At 45.9% G+C, this 18,947-nt stretch overlaps 1 protein-coding gene across 2 annotated transcripts in view; it reads left to right on the top strand.

Moving 5' to 3' along the window:
- ERICH1 (glutamate rich 1) overlaps positions 1-18,947 on the top strand; it is a 58,540-nt gene that overhangs the window by 32,682 nt on the left and 6,911 nt on the right. The window contains exons 4-6 of one of the 2 annotated variants that reach the window (XM_007188951.2): positions 6,117-6,584; positions 9,182-9,376; positions 12,918-13,388. In XM_007188951.2, the coding sequence (XP_007189013.2) occupies positions 6,117-6,584; positions 9,182-9,376; positions 12,918-12,991 (737 nt within the window). In that variant the 3' untranslated portion in view covers positions 12,992-13,388. Of the gene's footprint in view, positions 1-6,116; positions 6,585-9,181; positions 9,377-12,917; positions 13,389-18,947 lie in introns of those variants that run through there. The other variant, XM_007188952.2, reaches the window with a different exon arrangement.

Genomic DNA, 18,947 nt, shown 5'->3' with positions numbered 1-18,947 from the left:
CAAACAGGAAAGTACTTTCAACAAAAGCATCCGGTGTGAAGTAGCAGTTGGTCATGGTAGAGCCAGGGTGATGGATCTCCTGTGTGTCCAGAGGCTGACCTTGTGAAGGTGACCTTACACCCTGCTCCCTGCTTTGTCCTGGGCCATAGAAGCCATTGGCTGCATGTGAGACTTGGATTAACTCATTGACAGCCCAAGGAACTCCCTGTTAGTAAAAAGTCAGGAGACCCAGACTTCCTAAATTCACCGTAATCTATCTGACTGGGAGAGAGAAAGCCTGACTGTGAGAGTCCTTTCTGTTTGTATGGATACCAAGGAGTAACTCTGATCATCAGCAGATTTGAACAGACCACGTGTAGCCATACTTCAGTCTCCAAAAGATAGTTGGTTCATATTTATGGAAATGATAAATAAGCAGCTTTTGCTCTTGACTTTCAGAGCACATGGGTTCTGTCCCCTGATTGCACCGTCTCTTTCTGCACCGTGGCTGGATCTGAGATAATGAGCTATTTGTTAGAACCTTGTGCGTCAGACATTGAAGGAACAACCGTGACGATAACACAACCCTTACTGCTGTAGAGCTTAGAGGTTAGGGAGTGGAATAAAGTCAATAACAGACTTTGTCATTCAGTAGTAAGTGTTATTAGCGATAGAGACCAAGCGCCGTAGGAACACAGCGGATGGAGAAGCTAACCTTGGGAAGTCTTATAAAGCACTTGAGATTTGAACTGGTAAGAAAAGGTTGGCTCATAAACAAGAGGAACGATTTAATTTTAGACAGAGAATAAAGAATCATGAAAAGGTCTGGTATGTTTGGGGTGGAAAATGTTATAAAGGGTCAAATTTATAATTTTTCCATATCTTTATAAATTATGTTACATTACCCGGAGTTCTGCATGTAACCCAGCCAAACAGCTACGTTCTATTCTTTTTAAAAGCAACTGACAAAGGATTAATCTCAAAAATTTACAAGCAGCTCATGCAGCTCAATATCAAAAAACAAACAACCCAATCCAAAAATGGGCAGAAGACCTAAATAGGCATTTCTCCAAAGAAGACATACAGATTGCCGACAAACACATGAAAAGATGCTCAGCATCACTAATCATTAGAGAAATGCAAATCAAAACTACAATGAGGTATCACCTCACACCAGTCAGAATGGCCATCATCCAGAAAATCTACAAACAATAAATGCTGGAGAGGGTGTGGAGAAAAGGGAAGCCTCTTGCACTGTTGGTGGGAATGTAAATTGATACAGCCACTATGGAGAACAGTATGGAGGTTCCTTAAAAAACTAAAAATAGAACTACACATACAACCCAGCAATCCCACTCCTGGGCACATACCCTGAGAAAACCATAATTCAAAAAGTGTCATGTACCACAATGTTCATTGCAGCTCTGTTTACAATAGCCAGGACATGGAAACAACCTAAGTGTCCATCGACAGATGAATGGATAAAGAAGATGTGGCACATATATACAATGGATTATTACTCAGCCATAAAAAGAAACGAAATTGAGTTGTTTGTAGTGAGGTGGATGGACCTAGAGTCTGTCATACAGAGTGAAACAAGTCAGAAAGAGAAAAATAAATACCATATGCTAACACATATATGTGGAATCTAAAAAAAAAATGGTTCTGTGAACCTAGGGGAAGGACAGGAATAAAGGCTCAGATGTAGAGAATGGACTTGAGGACACAGGGAGGGGGAAGGGTAAGCTGGGACGGAAGTGAGAGGGTAGCACTGACATATATACACTACCAAATGGAAAATAGATAGTGGGAAGCAGCCACATAGCGCAGGGAGATCAGCCTGGTGCTTCGTGACCACCTAGAGGGGTGGGATAGGGAGGGTGGGAGGGAGACGCAAGAGGGAGGAGATATGGGGATATATGTATACGTATAGCTGATTCACTTTGTTATACAACAGAAACTAACATAACATTGTAAAGCAATTATACTCCCATAAAGATGTTAAAAAAAAATTATGTTCAATTATGTGTAGCCATTGCCCAGTGGTCTATAGGTTATGCTGGAAATGTTAAAAGAAGAAAATAAACAGATCTTTGTATCGATTGTAATGCCTACATATCATATCTAGGTATTAACATGCAGTACTGTTTTTCAAAAGAAATGTTGAACCATGTCTGTGTGAGTTAACTGGATATTCTCCACGCTAAGTCGCATCAAGATGTTGTACTTAGGAAACAGACACGAAGACATCTCCTTTGGGGAAAAGGCCTCTAAGCACCGGCTGCCGAGGCAGATGTGAGCCCATGTCGGCTGCCACGCGATTAGGGTGGTGAAGTCCTCCTGCAGTGACTGCTGTCCCTCATCTGTGAGAAAACGAGAGACTCAAGCAACAAATACGTAGCGTCGAAAGGGCATTGAGTGATGAGTATTTCTTCAGATCAAGTAATTAGTCCTGTCCGTTACCATGAACAAGACGCGGAAAGAGCAGGGTGGCCGTGTGACCTCTGGCCCCGGGAGCCGGGTATCCCCAGCCATTGCCTCCTGCCCGCCGCTCCTGCACGAGCCCGTGGTGAGCGTCCTGGATGGTACCGTGCTGTCCAGAAGCAGAAGGACTCCCCCACCTCCGGGGCCGTGAGCCCTGGGAGTGACGCAGGGGCATGAGCTGAGGTGGAGACTCGGGTGCCACGTCTGCTGACCCCAGGGCAGCATGGGCGCCCCTGCCTCGGCCTCTGCGGAGCCCTCGTTACAGGGAGACCCAGGGACAGTGAGGCTCCGTGCTGCTCTGGGTCTGCGGTTCCAGTTCCCGGTGGGGTCCCTGCGGTTGGTGCTCTCTGCCAGGGTCGGCGCTCGCCGGCGTTATCTTGCGACCCTGGTTGCCGTGCATCCTGCTTCTGCGTCTGCAGGCTCCCAGGCAGCCTGTCTGTAGGGCCTGGGGACCTTCTGGACTCACAGTGGTGCCACCTGTAGCTGGCGTCCCCACGAGGTCTGACACTTTCCCTCCTCTTGTTGCACCGCCAGGGCCTCCGGCAGGGAAGCAGCAGGGTGAGGGCTTCACATGCAGTGTCCCTGCGGGATTTTCTCACCCTCTATCGCATTTCGCATTTCCCTTCCATTTCTAGTTTGCTACACGTTTTCAGGATCTGTTGGTGTTAATATTGATTGAATACTTCATATCACTACAATCAGACGGTTAACATTTTGTTTAGAAGTTTTGTATTGATGATTATGAGAGGGGTTGGCCTGCAACCTTCCCGTCTTTCAGTGTCCTCAGCAGGTTTTGAAATGAGCACTGTGTTGTCCTCGCAGAGCGTGTAGCCACTGTCACTGTCTCTGTTCTCCAGAAATGTTTTGTATGTTGGGCGTTTGTTTCTTCCTTCAATGTTCCTTAGAAGTCAGGTGAATCTTCCTAGGCCTGAAGTTCTTCTGTGGGATTATTTTTAACTAAAGATTCCATTTTTTAATAGATATAGGACTATTAAGATTTTCCGTTTCTTCATGTGTCCAGTTTGGTATGTTGTACTTTTCTCAGAATTCTCCATTTCATACAAACTATGTAATTTATTTGCATAGGGTTGTTCACAGAGCCATCTTATGGGTCCTTTCGCGCCTACAGGGTGTATGTTAACACACGCCTTCACCCCACACTGGCGTTTATGTGTCCTCTGCTCGTCCCGTCCAGTCTTGCACTGTTCGTCTGTTTTCTTTCTTCACAGTGTCAGTGCTGGTTGCTCTCTCTCTGTTGGGTTTTCTTTTCTCTTCCTTTATTTTGTGCTCCTCTGATTGTTATTTCTTTCCTTCTGCTTTCCTCAGGTATAAGTTGCTGTTGTTTTCCAGCTTCTTTCTTATATCATTGATTTTTAGCCTTTTTTCTTTCCTGACATATTTAAGATTATAAATTCACCTTTAAGTAGAATTTAGTGACATCCCATGTTTTGAGTTGTCATAATTTCATCAAGTTTAAAATAATAATTTTTCCTTATTATGAAAGCAGTATCTGCTCAAAGTCCTACAGTTGGAAATCAGAAAAGTACAATGAAAAAAAACAACCTACAGTCACAGCACCCAGAAACCACAGTTAACCCCACAGGTCTGGCATCTGGACCTTCAGACACACTTATATGAAAAAGTATGATACTCTTATGTTTTACACCCTTTTTTGCCACCTCCTCCTTCTCAAATTCCTGTTTTATAGTCTTTTAGAGTAGCAGGCTGATAGCATAATCATCCTCACAGGGCAGCATTCATGCTGTGCTCTCACCACTTGCAAAGAGAAATGAACCGGAGGATGACGTCAGTAATTGGCTCGGCTGGAAGGGCCTGGAGAATGGAGATATCGGAGAATAAATGAGAGCAGCTCTCCGGATGCCACTCTTGGTGGACAGAAAGGATGCCCCCAGATGACTGCACGCTGGTCCCCAGATGGCTTTACTGTAACGTGATAAAGCATCCTATGGATGACTTTTTTCCAAATCAATAAAGGCAAGAATAGACCCCAATGAGGAGAAATGTATTTTTTTCTTTTTTTAACTGAATCTGGAAAATTTTTTAAATTCCATAAGCAGTGGTCATTTTTCAAACATTAATATTTGACAAGACCAGCTCAAGGGCCAGCTATTCAGAGATACTCATGAATCAGGTGTCTGTCAGCGAAACTAAGCAGGTCTCTAAAATCAGTTAATATCAACTTTCAAATGAAATAGGAAAATGCTGTGTTCAGTCATCCACTGGTGATTGAGAAGAGAGAGAAAATGTACCAAGTATGGGACTGTATGACAGTGTCACATCATGATTTTATGAGGAGTAATTTGGGCTTCATGCCAAGTTGCAGGCAGCACCAGGTCTCCTGGTTGTCACGTGTATCAAGAGAAAACTGAGGACTCTCATTCCAGAGTCAGAGGAGGACTCTCCCCGTATCCAGAGGCAGTGTCTGGTTTGGTGATGACACGAAGCTGCAGGGGAGGGGGCCTTCCGTGTCACACAGGCCGGGGGGGGGGGGGGGCGGGTGGACGCTTGTTTAAATGCGCAGGTGGGAGTTTGGCTGCATTAACAGACTCAGAGCCCAGAACAAGAGAAGAAACCACCTCCACAGATCGGAGGGTGTGACCAGCGGGTTCCGAGTCACAGGAGCCGCAGCGCAAGGACCACACGGCACCTTCTGGCTGACGTCAGCGGCAGATCAAAGCCTCAGAGTGCGAATTACAGGGAGAGGGAGCTTCATTCCACGTAGTGACGCACAGCGTCTCAGAAGTCTCACGCATAGTGTTTGATTTCCCACCATAACCTGTGGTGGGCCTAGGGAGAACCTGTGAGAAGTGAGGGTTGTTGAGAAGAAGCGTCTGAGCGTTGATGGCAGCACCGCCGTGCTTGGTTGGCTGGGACGGAGCAGGTGGGCGCGTGTGGGCAGCAGCAGGTGTGCTGGGCGTGCACCGGGCGTGTGCCGAGCACGTGCCGGGCACGCACTGCCACGAGGGTGCGGGGATGGGGTGGACGGGGCAGGATTGGCGTGGAGGTCGTTCCTCTCAGGCTCCACGTCCACCGCAGGCCTTCCCACCACACGTCCACCCCAGACCTTGTCTGTTGCGTGGCAGTGACTGCCACATCTCGACCATGTCACTTACCTGCCGAGAGCCCAGGCTTCATCTTCATTCATATGGGACCCATTGCTGATTCAGATGGGCAGGTCGTCACTGTTTGCTTCTCATCCTCACACACAAGTAACTCTTTAGAAGGTGCTAAAGTACATTTTAAAAAGCATAAGAATTCATGTTTCTCTTCCCAAGACCATAGGCATGAAATTTTACTCTCGATAAAACTGCAACAACTCTTAGATCCTTAAAATCATACCGTATGTCATGATTGTAACAATGTTGAATAAATACACATACACACACACAGACGCGTACACATACATACACCTTTTTTGGAAGAACAAGTAGGTTATTATTTACTTCATGGTAAATCCCAGCATCCTTAACAGTGTACTTTGTTGGTATAAAGTTAAGAATCACTGAAGTAAATATTTTAAATTCCTTTTCTGCTAAAATTATAAGATCCTAATGGAAAATTTATTTAGCCTAGTAAGTTGTTATGGTTCCATTTTACAGAAAATTGTTATATTTGAATTTCTGTTTTTATAGATCAGGATCTTCATGCTCAACCAAAGAGAAGAAGAATTAGAAAGCATAATTCAAAGAAAAAATTTAAAAATCCCAGTAACGTTCCTGTAGAACAAGCAGAATTAGAGAAACAGCAGAGTATTTTGCAAGAAAAATTGCAGCCACGGCACACAGATGGCCCCACAATAAGCAAAAATAAAAAAAGGAAACTGAAAAAGAAACAGCAAATTAAGAGGAAGAAAGCAGCTGGCTTACTAACAGGAGTCTCTGGCGTCAACTTCATGTACCAGCCTGAGGAGACCAGCAGTGAGCAGGACGACGTGAGAGTGAGTGATGGAGAGGACGTCGCAGACAGGGAGGGAGGGGTCCCGGAGGCCGAGGAGGAAGGAGCCACAGACGCCGGGGAGGAAGACATTAAAAGTACCAATGAAAAGGCAGATGGTATCCTGAACTTTTTGAAGTCAACACAAGAAATTTATTTTTATGATGGTATGTTTTTTCCTGTTGTTCTTTTGAATAATGGCATCTACTTATTTGGAAAAATAAGCAAATGTAAAATATTTAAATGTTTAAAATACAAAACATTTAAAGTATTCAGTATTCAAAATAAGTCGTTAGTTTTGAGGCAAAACTCCAAATATTTAAATTCATCCCACCAAAGATCTGGGCTGGCCCCCTGCTCTAGGCTCACCAGGGGAAACAGCCAGCCCATTAGAGGTGTGGGTCCAAACGAGGTTGGTCTCATCATCCTCATTTCTCTAAAATCCAATTTCAGAATATGTTGCTATTCTCAGCTATATGTCTAAAGAAAAGATAAATCCAGGTTGGAGGTTTTGATGGACTCTTGCTCATTTTCATCAGCTAGTAGAGAAGTGAAGGAAGCACAGCTCTCTCTCTTTCGGACACACGTTGATTTGCTCCCCAGTGTGTGGCTTTGTGATTTGAGATTTTTCAGTAAGCGTATTTGACCACTATTTGTACTGATACAGGAGCGGAAGTCTATCCTGGGATTTATTCTGACGGGTGATAATCCCTCACCTTTGTGTGGAGCATAACAGACAGCAGCCCCGAGGGTCAGGAAGAAGCGGGTGCTGGCTCGGTGCCAAGAACAGAGGTGCTGGCATAACTGCCCCCGTTCTGATCCGTCCCTGGGAGATTCAGGGGATGTGGTGGGCTTAGGGCATCGAACCTCCAGCATGACCAAGATGGAGAAATACTGCCTATGTGACAACTGGAGGGGTAAGGAATGGACTTAAACAGTGATGCAAAAACACCCTGATTAACGGGTCCATTTTAACCAAGATTGACCCTTTTCACTTTCGCTTGTTTGTCCACACTTTGTGTTAAGTTGAAAACATCCTTAACAAATATCCATATGAGACTAATAGGAGGATGTTGCGGATACACTGCAGAACAGAAGTAGGCTTCAGAGAGATCTCAGTAGATTATCCATTCTCTGCGTGAGGGAGTAGCCTGTGGCAGACAGCCCTCCTGCCAAGGAAGACTGAAGTTTAAAGTGTACTTGGAGTTGAAGAGCTGCTGAGGAAAAGCCCTTGTGACAGATCCCAGAGGAGGTGAACCACAGGCTGGGTGAGCCAGAATGCTGCTGCCCTCCTTCCCTCAAGGTGTCTGCCAGTTTGGACAGGGGCTTGAGCGAGGGTCCAGGGGAAGGGGCAGTGCAGCCCTGGAGAGCAGGCAAACCAGCAGAGCCCCCGTGGTCTCACAGGTCTGGGGAGGAAAGTGGAGGGCCCAGGGTCGGCCAGCTCTGTAAGAAAGGAGGGTCAGAGACCAGAGCAAAGCTCTGCTGGTCCCCCCTCAAAACCTTGGCCAAGCCCTGAACTGTGGGATGGGAGGAGGGCAACCCGGCAGATGTCTTCCTCATGGCAGGACGGCCTTTGTGGCGTCCTGAGGGACCGAGCAGGCAGGGCTCACCGGACCCTCCGGCGCAGCACGCAGGCCACGCGCTCAGGTGCAGGTGGACAGCTGCCGGCCAGACGTGCAGACACCCTGTGGTCCGTTCAGCCGCCTGCCCCTTCTCTGCCTGCCGAGCAGAGGCGGGGGGGACCCTCTCTGGAGGAAAATGCCATTAGCCGAGACCCTGTGATTTTCATGTTCATTCAAAGGAGTGCGTCAGGCACAGCAAGAGACAGGACCATACGACCAAAACCATGAGGAAAAGAGCAGTAGAAAGAGGCCACGGGGTGGAGACGCTGATGTTACCAGACAAGGGATTTAAAATAACTATGATCTAGATGTCCAAGAAGTAGGGAGAAGATGCAGAAAAAAGGTGAAAAGCGGAGACTTTCACCAGATAATGTGAATCTGTTAGGATAATCAAACGGAAATTCTAGACCTGAGAAATATAATAACTGAAATTAAGAACTCAAAGACGAGTTCAGACAGCAGATTAGATTCAGCATAAAAGAGAATTAGTAACTGCAGGGCAGGCTGAAGGAAGTATCCAGAGTGAAGGAGGGAGAGGAAAGGATGGAAAACACAGAAGGAGCATAACGGCCACATGGGTCGGAAGGAGCCTCACCCATGGGACTGGGGCCCGAGGGACGTGTCAGCGGTGGCAGCTGGGAGTTTTTCAAAGTTGGCAAAGACCATGAAGTCACAGATTCTAGATGTCCTGTGAACACCAACCGGGATTAGTGCAGAAATGGCCTCAGCACGATGTAGGCCTGCCGCCGGCCGGCAGCGGGCACAGCGCTGTGCTCATGGGGCAGCCTCCTTGGCTTCCTTGAAGCATCCCAGATGCCCAGCAGCTTCATGCTCTGTTTGTAGATGCCTGACACCTTCGGAGGGCTTGGTTTCGTGTGTTTCCCCTGCTCCGTGCGTGGATTCCAGTACCTGGAACACTCAGAGCTGCTTTACGAGATCAGTGCCCATAACAGACACCACCTTTCCACTGTGGTTCAACAGTTGTATTTTGTTGTTTGCTTTTCAAAGTTCTGTTCTGATTGTCTCTCAAACACATCATTCTAAATAGAAATATACGTTTGAGGCTTTCTTTAGGAGGTGAGAGCTTATCTTCAGTTTATAGGAGTAAAAATGCATTTCTAAGTGATCCTGTCTTTGTTTAGGTGTCTCCAAGGATTCAGACTCAGCTGTCTTCATGGAGACCAGTGAAGAGCTATTTAAATATCTTGAAACTCACAGCATGCCCTCCTCAGATGTGTTCATTCTGGATCACATGAAAACGCTGTTACTTTTGCAAGATACTGAAAGATTGAAGAGTGCCCTGGAAGTGTTCCCAGAACATTGCAGGATGCCACCCGGTATGTACTGTGCACTTTATTCATTGTGCTGCTTTAGACACTTGTCTAGGGTTTGCCTCTGAAAAACTTACTCTCTAGCAAAGCAGTCCTGAATCAGAAAATATAAGGATGCACATATGGCTTGAGGAATAGATTCCCACAGAGGAATATGCTTCTTGCATCTCTCTTGCTATAAAAATATCTCACATGATATATGCAGACATGCGTGTGCAATCTAATTCTCCAGACTTGCGAGCTCCACTCTTAGGACCAAATCCTTATTAGTTTAAATGGAAGTGAAAGAGTTCATTTCTTTTTCCCTTCTCCTTTTCCTCTGCTAGATTCGGAGAAGGTACATTTTTTCTCTCCTCCAAATGTCTTGGTCTGCTTTCCTGGACCCTACAGTAAAAAGGGAGTTGAGCTATAAGATGATTTCTCTTTTGTTACTTCCTCAACCTTTGTTGGGTGCCCATTTCATGCAAACTGTAGAGTGCTGGGCCAACTGTGCTTGTGTCTTCACAGTGCCATGGGTGGGGCTTCACACTGGCAGCTTGAAGTCCCACCGGGCCACGGTGGGAATACTGCGGCCGCAGAAGTCTGCAGACACTGAGTATCAGAGGATCGGGACTTCTTGGAGTGCACTTCAGCTGCACGGCATGGGGCAGGACTCCGTGCCTGTCCTGGGTGCCGGACCCAGGACAGGCACTGGGCAGACTTAGCTGAGTGAATGAAAGTGATTCTGCAGACTACCCTGGGGCAGTGATCTCAAAAGGAGTACAGGGCATGGTTCTTCTCCTTGGAAGCCTCACGGTGTAGCTGAAGAGTCAAGGCTGGCATGTTTAAGAAGCCGCATATCGCACCGCGTCGCGTGGAACAGCAGTGAAGCCATGTGGCACCAGTATAATTAGCAAGTGGCTGGCGGGGGTTGACGAGACCCCTGTGCGTTGGGGTCGCCAGGAGGACCTGCCTCCCCCGTACGTCCAGTAGTGATCTGTTAGGGGGCCTCGTCTGCCCTGCCTGTGCGGCCCTGGTCCCGCCGCGGGTCTTCAGGGGAGAGCACCCTGCCCTTCGGGGCTTACGTTCTAGTGGGGGACGGAGGAAGCCAGACGGAGAAGTCAGTGAGGTGTGCTTCGTACAGCTGAGCCCACGGAGAAGACATGGGGGGGCGGGGTCTTGGGGGGGGAGCGAGGGGGCAGAAGCGGGTGGGAGAGGAGCCGGGGACCGGGTCACGTCGGGCCCTGGAGGTTGTGCTGAGTTCGTTGGCCTTTGTCCTGGGCGATGTGGGGCCGCTGGAAGGCCAGCCTGTTGGGTCTGACCGCACTTAGCAAGATCTCTCCAGCCATCATGTTCGGACTAGAGAAGGGGTCGGGGACAGCGGGGGCTTCGGTCATACTCCCGGCGAGATGGCTGTCCCGGGCACGGTCAGATTTGGGTCGGCTGTGAAGGTGGACTCAGTAGGGTTTGCCGACTGACTGGATGTGGACGTCTGTGGCCCGAAGCCCTGCACGAAGCCTGCAGCGCATCATGAGGCAGGAGAGGCAGCCCCAGGAGCAGGTGGGGTGTTGAGCGGGGCCGGCTGGAGGTTCCTGTCGGAAGTCCAGGTGTGGGGACTCAGGCCTGGGAGAGCCACTGCCCGTCACCCTCACAGAGCAGCCTCGGGTCCGGGGGGACAGAGGCTTTGTCAGAGCGGGGCCAGAGAGTGTGGGGCTGGGGGACCAGAGATGGGGTGAAGGCGGTGCCTTCGGGGGGGTTGCCACGAGGAGTAGGACCAGAGGAGGTATGGGAGGAGCGAGAGCCGGTGGGCTGCCGGTGGGAGCAGCTCCGAGAAGGGAGACCCTCAGGCAGGGGAGCGAGTGCTGGCAGAGCCCTGCTCCTGCCGGGGGCGCCGCAGGGCCACTCGGGACCCCCAGCCCCGTGATCCAGTGTTTGCTCCTTTCCTTACTGCTGGTTGTTGGGCCTGCTGTAATCAGTATTTAAAAATTTACATTTCCGTAAGAAATGTAAAAAGATTTACATTTCAGATTGCAAAAAGCCAATTTTATTAAGTTAAACTAATACGAAGTTTTTATGAGAGATGAAAATAAATCATTTACAATTCAGTGGAGTTCCTCACACTGAAGACGTTCCTCACGCGTGGCTCTGAGATGCATCAGGAGAGTTTGGAACAGGGATTGGGGATTGAGTGGAAATGCTTCTCTTGCTTCTTACATTGAAACCATTGGACAGGTTTTGCCTACAAGCACCTTAGGTAGTTGGTGGAACTAAAATTTATGCATGAAGCACTTTTCTGTGAAAACGGATTCCTTTTTAGTGCATGTAGGATGTGCAGTCCAAGTTTTTCTATGTTGAGCTACTTTGTAAAATGAAATCTTACAAATGGTGAAGCTTTATTTTCAAATATTGGTTCTGTCTAATTCAGATTTAGCATTCTGAAATTGTTTTCTTTTTCTTAAAACTAGCTTATGAAGTTTAATTAGTAGCTGTATCTCTCCTGTCTATAGAGTAAGCCTGGAAATAATAGCATTTTAACAGCAGACACAGGGGGCTTTCTCTCTGTGCTGCCTCAACGATTGTTTTTCCTAGTTCGCGGGTGTTTCATTGACTGGGGTGTAGCAGCCCTGTCCCGAGGCCAGTGCACGTGTTTCTACAGTTGGTCTCACATACTGCGTTCCGTCATCTGCATGTACATGCGCGTCACCACCTGTGGGGTTTTTATCGTGCTCCGCGCACCATGAAGATGCTGCAGGCATCCCCGCCCTGGACCCTCCTGAGTCCTCTGTGCACACATTAGCCACCGCCATCCTCGGGAGCCCGAGGCTGGGGGGCCGGGCAGCTGGCCCGGGCAGGACGGGGGACGAGTTTGGAGGCACCTCAGCCACACTTCTGCATGGAGCGCGAGATGGGACCCCTCCCCGCAGCCCCAGCCTCTGCTCGAAAGTGCGTCTCAGGGCCTCAGCAGCAGTCGGCTGCCCCTCGGGCACCAGGATCTGAGCCAGACAGGGTGTGCGTGCTCTCAGGGTTGGAGCCTCTGGACCTGCGTCCCGCTCAGTGAGCATCTTTACGAGGAGTGAGGCCCAAAATGAGGGGCTGTGACGTCAGCTCAGGCCCTCTGCTGGGCTGTTCCTGGGACAGTTTCCTGAAACTTGAGTCCTGTCCCTTCCAGCTCATCTCACTTAGAATCCTGCTTCTGACTTCCTGCTACTTTGTCCATCTTTGAAGTAAACTCCTATTTCTGTTTCATTTCAGTTCGTATGTGGTTTTCTTTGAGCTCAGATGTTAAGCATGTAATGTTGCGTGTGGTGTTATGGAGTTCAGCTCTAACAGAACTTTTGTATCCAAGTGAAATACAAATATTCCAGAGTCACCCATACTTTTTTGGGATTTGCAAGCATGCTGACAATCAACATCATTTCAACACCCGAGTTGTGTTTTATTAGATTATTTCAGGGTTTGCTTTGGGCCTAAGGACTAATATCTACAAAATAATAATTTATAATTTTTCTTTCTGTTTGAATATTTTGTTTTATTTTATTTTTTGTTCTGTTTTCTTTTTGCTTTCCAGACTATGCCCGAGTAATCTCAGCTTTCTTTAATTACTGGATCACACATATCCTTCCTGAGAAAAACAATGAATAAAATCAGTACATCTATTTAAGAAGAGCTAATATTTGACAAGAAAATAGGAAAGACAGATATGAAATGGGCTGAGACTTAATTCCTATACACAGAGAAGATGAAATTCTCTAAGTTTTCTTTGTAACCCAAACCCTGGGAACTTTGAGGACATTTCTATTCATCTGTTTGTACATAATAGGTAGATGTAATCTGAGACTTTAAGTGAGAAATTGGGATAAAATTGAAAATTTCTTTGAAATTGTGTGTGTCTTAAATTAAAAAATGGACAGTCTGTTAAATTGAATAAACTGTATAGTTTGAAGCTGTATATATATTTTTATAAAGTTTTAAATCACTTTGTGTCTGAAAGTTTGTTTTAAGAATGTCGTATGGATATTAAAACATTCATGTTTAAGTAGGTTGATTCTAGTTGAATTTATCCATTGTTTTCTTCTTTTTTTCCTCTTCTCTACTTTGAGAAGAATATCAAGAACATGTTTTTCCTGTTTGATCTTCCTTTTGTCACAGAAGCCGTCACCAGTTTTCAGTGAGACTGAGTTTTAAAAACACCAGTCAATCGATGCAGCATCTTAGGATTGGCACTGTCTCTATACATGAAAATATACTTTTTTATTGTGGTAAAATATACATAACATAAAGTATGCCATGTTAGCCATTTTGAAGTGTACAGTTAAGTGGCATTAAGTACATTCACAGTGTTTTGAGGTCATCACCACTGTCCTTCCTTTTTTAGGCTGAACAATGTTCCACCTTCTGTCCATGGACATTGGGGTTGTTTCCCCCATTTCCTGTTATGAATAACGCTGCTGTGAACATCACGTACAAAATTCTGCGTGCCCATTTGTTTTCATTTATCTTGGGAGTGGAATAGCTGGGTCACATGGTGACTCTACGTTAACCTTTTGAGGAGCTGCCAGGATGTGGTCCACAGCAGCTGCACCATCTTCATCCCCACCAGCCAAACATGAGTGCCGAGTTCTCCACGTCCTCACCAACACTTGTTATTTTCCATTTTCCTGGTAACAGCCGTCCTCATGGTTGTGCAGAGGCATCGTGTGGTGGTTTCAGTTTACATTCTGTGTACTCATTGGCTCTTCTCCTCCTTGGAGAAATTCCTGTGGAAGTTACTGCCCATTTGTGAATTAGATTATTAGCTTTTTGTCACTGAATTATGAGTTCTTTATGCTGGGTATTAACCCCTTATCAGATCTATGATTTGAGAATATTTTCTCTCATTCTGTAGCTTGTCTTTTCACTCTCTTGTTAGTATATATGTAGATAGATTCTTTTTCATATTCATTATGATTTATTACAAGATATTGAATATAGCTGCCTGTGATATACAGTAGGACCTTGTTGTTTTTCCATCCTGTATATACTAGTTTGCATCTGCTGATCCCAAACTCCCAGTCCGTCCCCCTCCCCACCAGCAACCACAAGTCTGTTCTCTCTCTGTCTGTGAGTCTGTTTCTGTTTTGTAAATAAGTACTTTTGTGTGATATTTTAGATTCCACATATATGATATCATATGGTATTTGTCTTTCTCTTTCTGACTTGTTTCACTTAGTATGATAATCTCTAGGTCCATCCATGTTGCTGCAAATGGCATTATTTCATTCTTTTTTATGGCTGAGTAGTATTCCATTATATATATATACCAAATCTTCTTTATCCATTCTTCTGTCGATGGACATTTAGGTTGCTTCCATGTTTTGGCTATTATACATAGTGCTGCTATGAACATTAAGGTGCATGTATCTTTTTGAATCAGAGTTTTGTCTGGATATATGCCCAGGAATCAGATTGCTGGATCATATGGCAACTCTATTTTTAGTTTTTTGAGGATCCTCCATACTGTTTTCCATAGTGGCTGCACCAGCTCACATTCCCACCAGCAGTGTAGGAGGGTTTCTTCTTTTCCACACCCTCTCCAGCATTTATTATTTGTAGACTTTTTAATCAGATTAGGGCCATTCTGAGTGGTGTGAGGTGTTACCTCATTGTAGTTTTTTTTTTTTTAATTTATTTATTTTTGGCTGTGTTGGGTCTTTGTTGCTGTGTGCGGGCTTTCTCTAGTTGCGGTGAGCGGGGGCTACTCTTCGTTGCAGTGCACGTGCTTCTCATTGCGGTGGCTTCTCTTGTTGCAGAGCACGGGCTCTAGGCTCCCGGGCTTCAAGAGTTGTAGCACGTGGGCTCAGTAGTTGAGGCTGGCGGGCTCTAGAGCGCAGGCTCAAGTTGTGGTGCACAGGCTTAGTTGCTCCACGGCATGTGGGATCTTCCTGGACCAGGGCTCGAACCCGTGTCCCCTGCATTGGCAGGCGGATTCTTAACTGCTGCACCATCAGGGAAGCCCCTCGTTGTAGTTTTGATTTGCATTGCTCTAATAATTAGCAATGTTGAGCATCTTTTCATGTGCCTGTTGGCCATTTGTATGTCTTCTTTGGAGAAATGTCAGTTTAGGTCTTCTCCCCATTTATTGATTGGGTTGGTTTTTTTTGACATTGATTTGTATAAGCTGTTTGTATATGTTGGAAATTAAGCCATTGTCGTTCACTTTGTTTTCAAATATCTTCTCCCAGTCCATAGGCTGTCTTTTCATTTTGTTGATGGTTTCCTTTGCAGTGCAAAAGCTTATAAGTTTGATTAGGTCCCATTTGTTTATTTTTATTTCTATTGCCTTGGGAGACTGATTGGTACGACTTCTGTCAAAGAATGTTTTGCCTATGGAGTTTTATGGTGCCATGTCTTATATTTAAGTCTTAAAGCCATTTTGAGTGGACCTGTCCTGATCCCCATCCTGGTTGGTGGCCCATCCTAGCTGGTGGCCCATCCTGGTGTCCAGGCCTGGCTGGCAGCTCCACTTACCAACCTTTATTAAGCTCAGGGAGCTGTATGGTGTATGGTATATGGGTGTGTTCTAACTTTATTGATATATATGAGGCTGTCCAGCTTTCCCAACACCACTTGCTGAAGAGACTGTCTGTTCTCCATTGTATATTCTTGCCTCCTTTGCCGAAGATTAATTGACTGGAGGTGTGTGGGTTTATTTCTGGGCTCTCTATTCTGTTCCATTGAGCCATATGTCTGTTTTTGTGCCAGTACCTTGCTGTTTTGATTGCTGTAGCTTTGTAGTATTGTCTGAAGTCTGGGAGGGTTATGCCTCCTACTTTGTTCTTTTTCCTCAGGACTGCTTTGGCAATTCTGGGTCTTTTATGGTTCCATATACATTTTAGGATTATCTGTTCTAGTTCTGTAAAAAACATCATGGGTAATTTGATAAGGATTGCATTAAACCTATAGATTGCTTTGGCTAGTATGGCTATTTTAACAATATTAATTCTTCCAATCTAAGAACATGGGATATCTTTCCATTTCTTTGAATCATCTTCAGTTTCCTTTATTAATGTTTTATAGTTCTCAGCATATAAGTCTTTCACCTCCTTGGTCAGGTTTATTTCTAAGTATTTTTTTTTTTGATGCAATTTTAAAAGGGATTTTTTTTTAAAATTTCTATTTCATTGCCTTTCTATTTAATTGTTATAAAGAAATGCAACCAATTTCTGTATGTCAATCTTGCATCCTGCTATTTTGCTTAATTCGTTTCTCAGTTCTAATAGTTTCTGTGTGGAGTCTTTAGGGTTTTCTATATGTAATGTCCTGTCATTGGCATATAATGACAATTTTACCTCTTCCCTTCCAATTTGTATACTTTTTCTTTTTCTTGTCTGATTGCTGTGGTGAGGACTTCCAATACTATATTGAATAGAAGTGGTGAGAGTGGGCATCCTTATCTTGTTCCAGATTTTAGTGGGAGGGCTTTCAGCTTTTCACCATTGAGTGTTATGTTGGCTGTGGGATTGTCATAAATAGCTTTTATTACATTGAGATATGGTCCCATAAATGGAATTGTTTTTATTTCCTTTTCAGATTGTTCACTGCTAGTGTATAGAAATACGGCTGATTTTTTGTATTTATTTTGTATCCTGTTAGTTTTCTGAATTCATATATTAGCTCTAACAGTTGTGTGTATGTGTGTGTGTATAATCTTTAGAGTTTTCTACATATAAGATATCATCTGTGAAGGAGATCATTTTATTTCTTTCCTTCCACTGTGGATGCCCCATTCTCCAGAGCTCCTCTTCCCCATCACTGTCTTTGTCCTTAAGAGGTGTCTGTCCCACTAAGTAGAACCTTCTGGAAGCAGATGAAACAGCAAGGATGCCCTACTGGTTCTGGAGATCTGTCAACTTGAGACTAGTTGCTGTGAAGCTCCCTGAGCTTAATAAAGGTTGGTAAGTGGAGCTGCCAGCCAGGCCTGGACACCAGGATGGGCCACCAGCTAGGATGGGCCACCAACCAGGATGGGCATCAGGACAGGTCCACCAACCAGGACAGGTCCACTGACCAGAACAGGGCCCCCCAACCGGGATAGGCCACCAACTAGGATGGGTCGTCCAACCATGATGAGCCCACAACTGGGACAAGCCACCAGCCAGGATGGGTCACCAACCAGGATGGGCCACCAACTGCAATGGGCCACCAACTGGGATGGGTCATCAACCACGGTGGGCCCACAACTGGGACAAGCCACCAACCACAATGGGCCGCCTACCAGGACAGGCCACCAACCAGGATGGCCCACCAACTGGGATGGGCCCACCGTACCCCAGGGGCTGCCTCCTTGAGAATGGATAATGGTCCACTGTCTCCATGGAGCTGGAAACAAGACACGGCCGCGGCCTGAAGTAGGACTGTGGGTAGCTTCCGGTCCATGCCTAAGATGGCCTTCGTCTCATTTCCCCCTCGGTGGAGATATGATCTGCTGCCACAGCTGCTTTTCCCTCCTCCCCTGAGACGTAACGTCGGTGAGGTCAGAGGCCCAGGAATTGTGTCCCCTTCACCGCAGGGCTGAGGGGTCACTCTAGGCAGGTAACATCAACCTGCTGCTTCCTTTCCAGAACCTCTGACTGCCTCGGGCGGGACACCTGACTTTCTGATTCGCCAGGTTGTAATCCTTCCGTTAAGATGCCTCTTAATTAATGACACGTGTTTGTCGGTATGAAAATAAATTAAATATTGACAGATTCAGAATTTCCCATTAATTCTCAATATCCAATTTGCGTCTTTCAGTTATGCACAATTTACATCTTTTCCATGCCCAGCAAATGAATACACTATTGTTGAATTCTGGGGAAAACTTCTGATTTGCAGACAAGACTTAACCCTTTACTTGATTCTTTCTGGTCTCAGCACAGAATCCCTGTAAACTCTCCTCCTGTCAGCTCATTGGGTTTTACTTTGTCCGTTTCTCTGACCACACCCTAAAAGTACTGAGGAACAGGGGTGTAATTGAGCAGGTGGGATGGTCAGGGTTAATCAGTTTTGCATATCATTCTAATTTCAAAAAGAAAAATGCCTCTTCTAGAAAAAAAATAAATCTTGTCTCTGTGTCAGCATAAATACGATAATATGTTTCTCCCAGTGTGACTGAAGTTAGATCATAATTAGATCAACTTATCTTTTACAATAGTGCAAAATATCATTCAGTCTGAGTCATTTGTTTTCTGTAAACCATACCAATTAAGGCAGAAAGGAAGCTCTCGAGAATGTGAGGAATGCTCATCACAGTGAGATGGGGGGCGGGGGAAGCCCAGCGCTTTCCTGCATCCTGAGATCTCAGCAATTAGGAGAGGTGGCAGCAGTGTCTCCCTGCTGTTCCCCAGGCCCTGATGCTCAGTGTTTTCAGAAAAAACTGTCCTAGGTTCGCTCACACTCACTTGGCCGGTTCTGGATTTTCCTCTCCATGCAGCACTCGCTGTGCCCAGTTTCTCTAGGGAGCATGTGTTCTCATTCAGAGAATCTGGTGAAACATTGGGTCCCCTCCAAAATAAAAAGCACACACAGAGCTGCCCCACCACACACACACACACACACACACACACACACACACTGCACA

The sequence above is a fragment of the Balaenoptera acutorostrata genome, chromosome 21 (assembly GCF_949987535.1).
Source record: "Balaenoptera acutorostrata chromosome 21, mBalAcu1.1, whole genome shotgun sequence".
NCBI classification, from domain to species: domain Eukaryota; kingdom Metazoa; phylum Chordata; class Mammalia; order Artiodactyla; family Balaenopteridae; genus Balaenoptera; species Balaenoptera acutorostrata.
The sequence above is the reverse complement of the archived record's forward strand: the minus strand, read 5'-3'. Positions and strand labels throughout refer to the sequence as shown.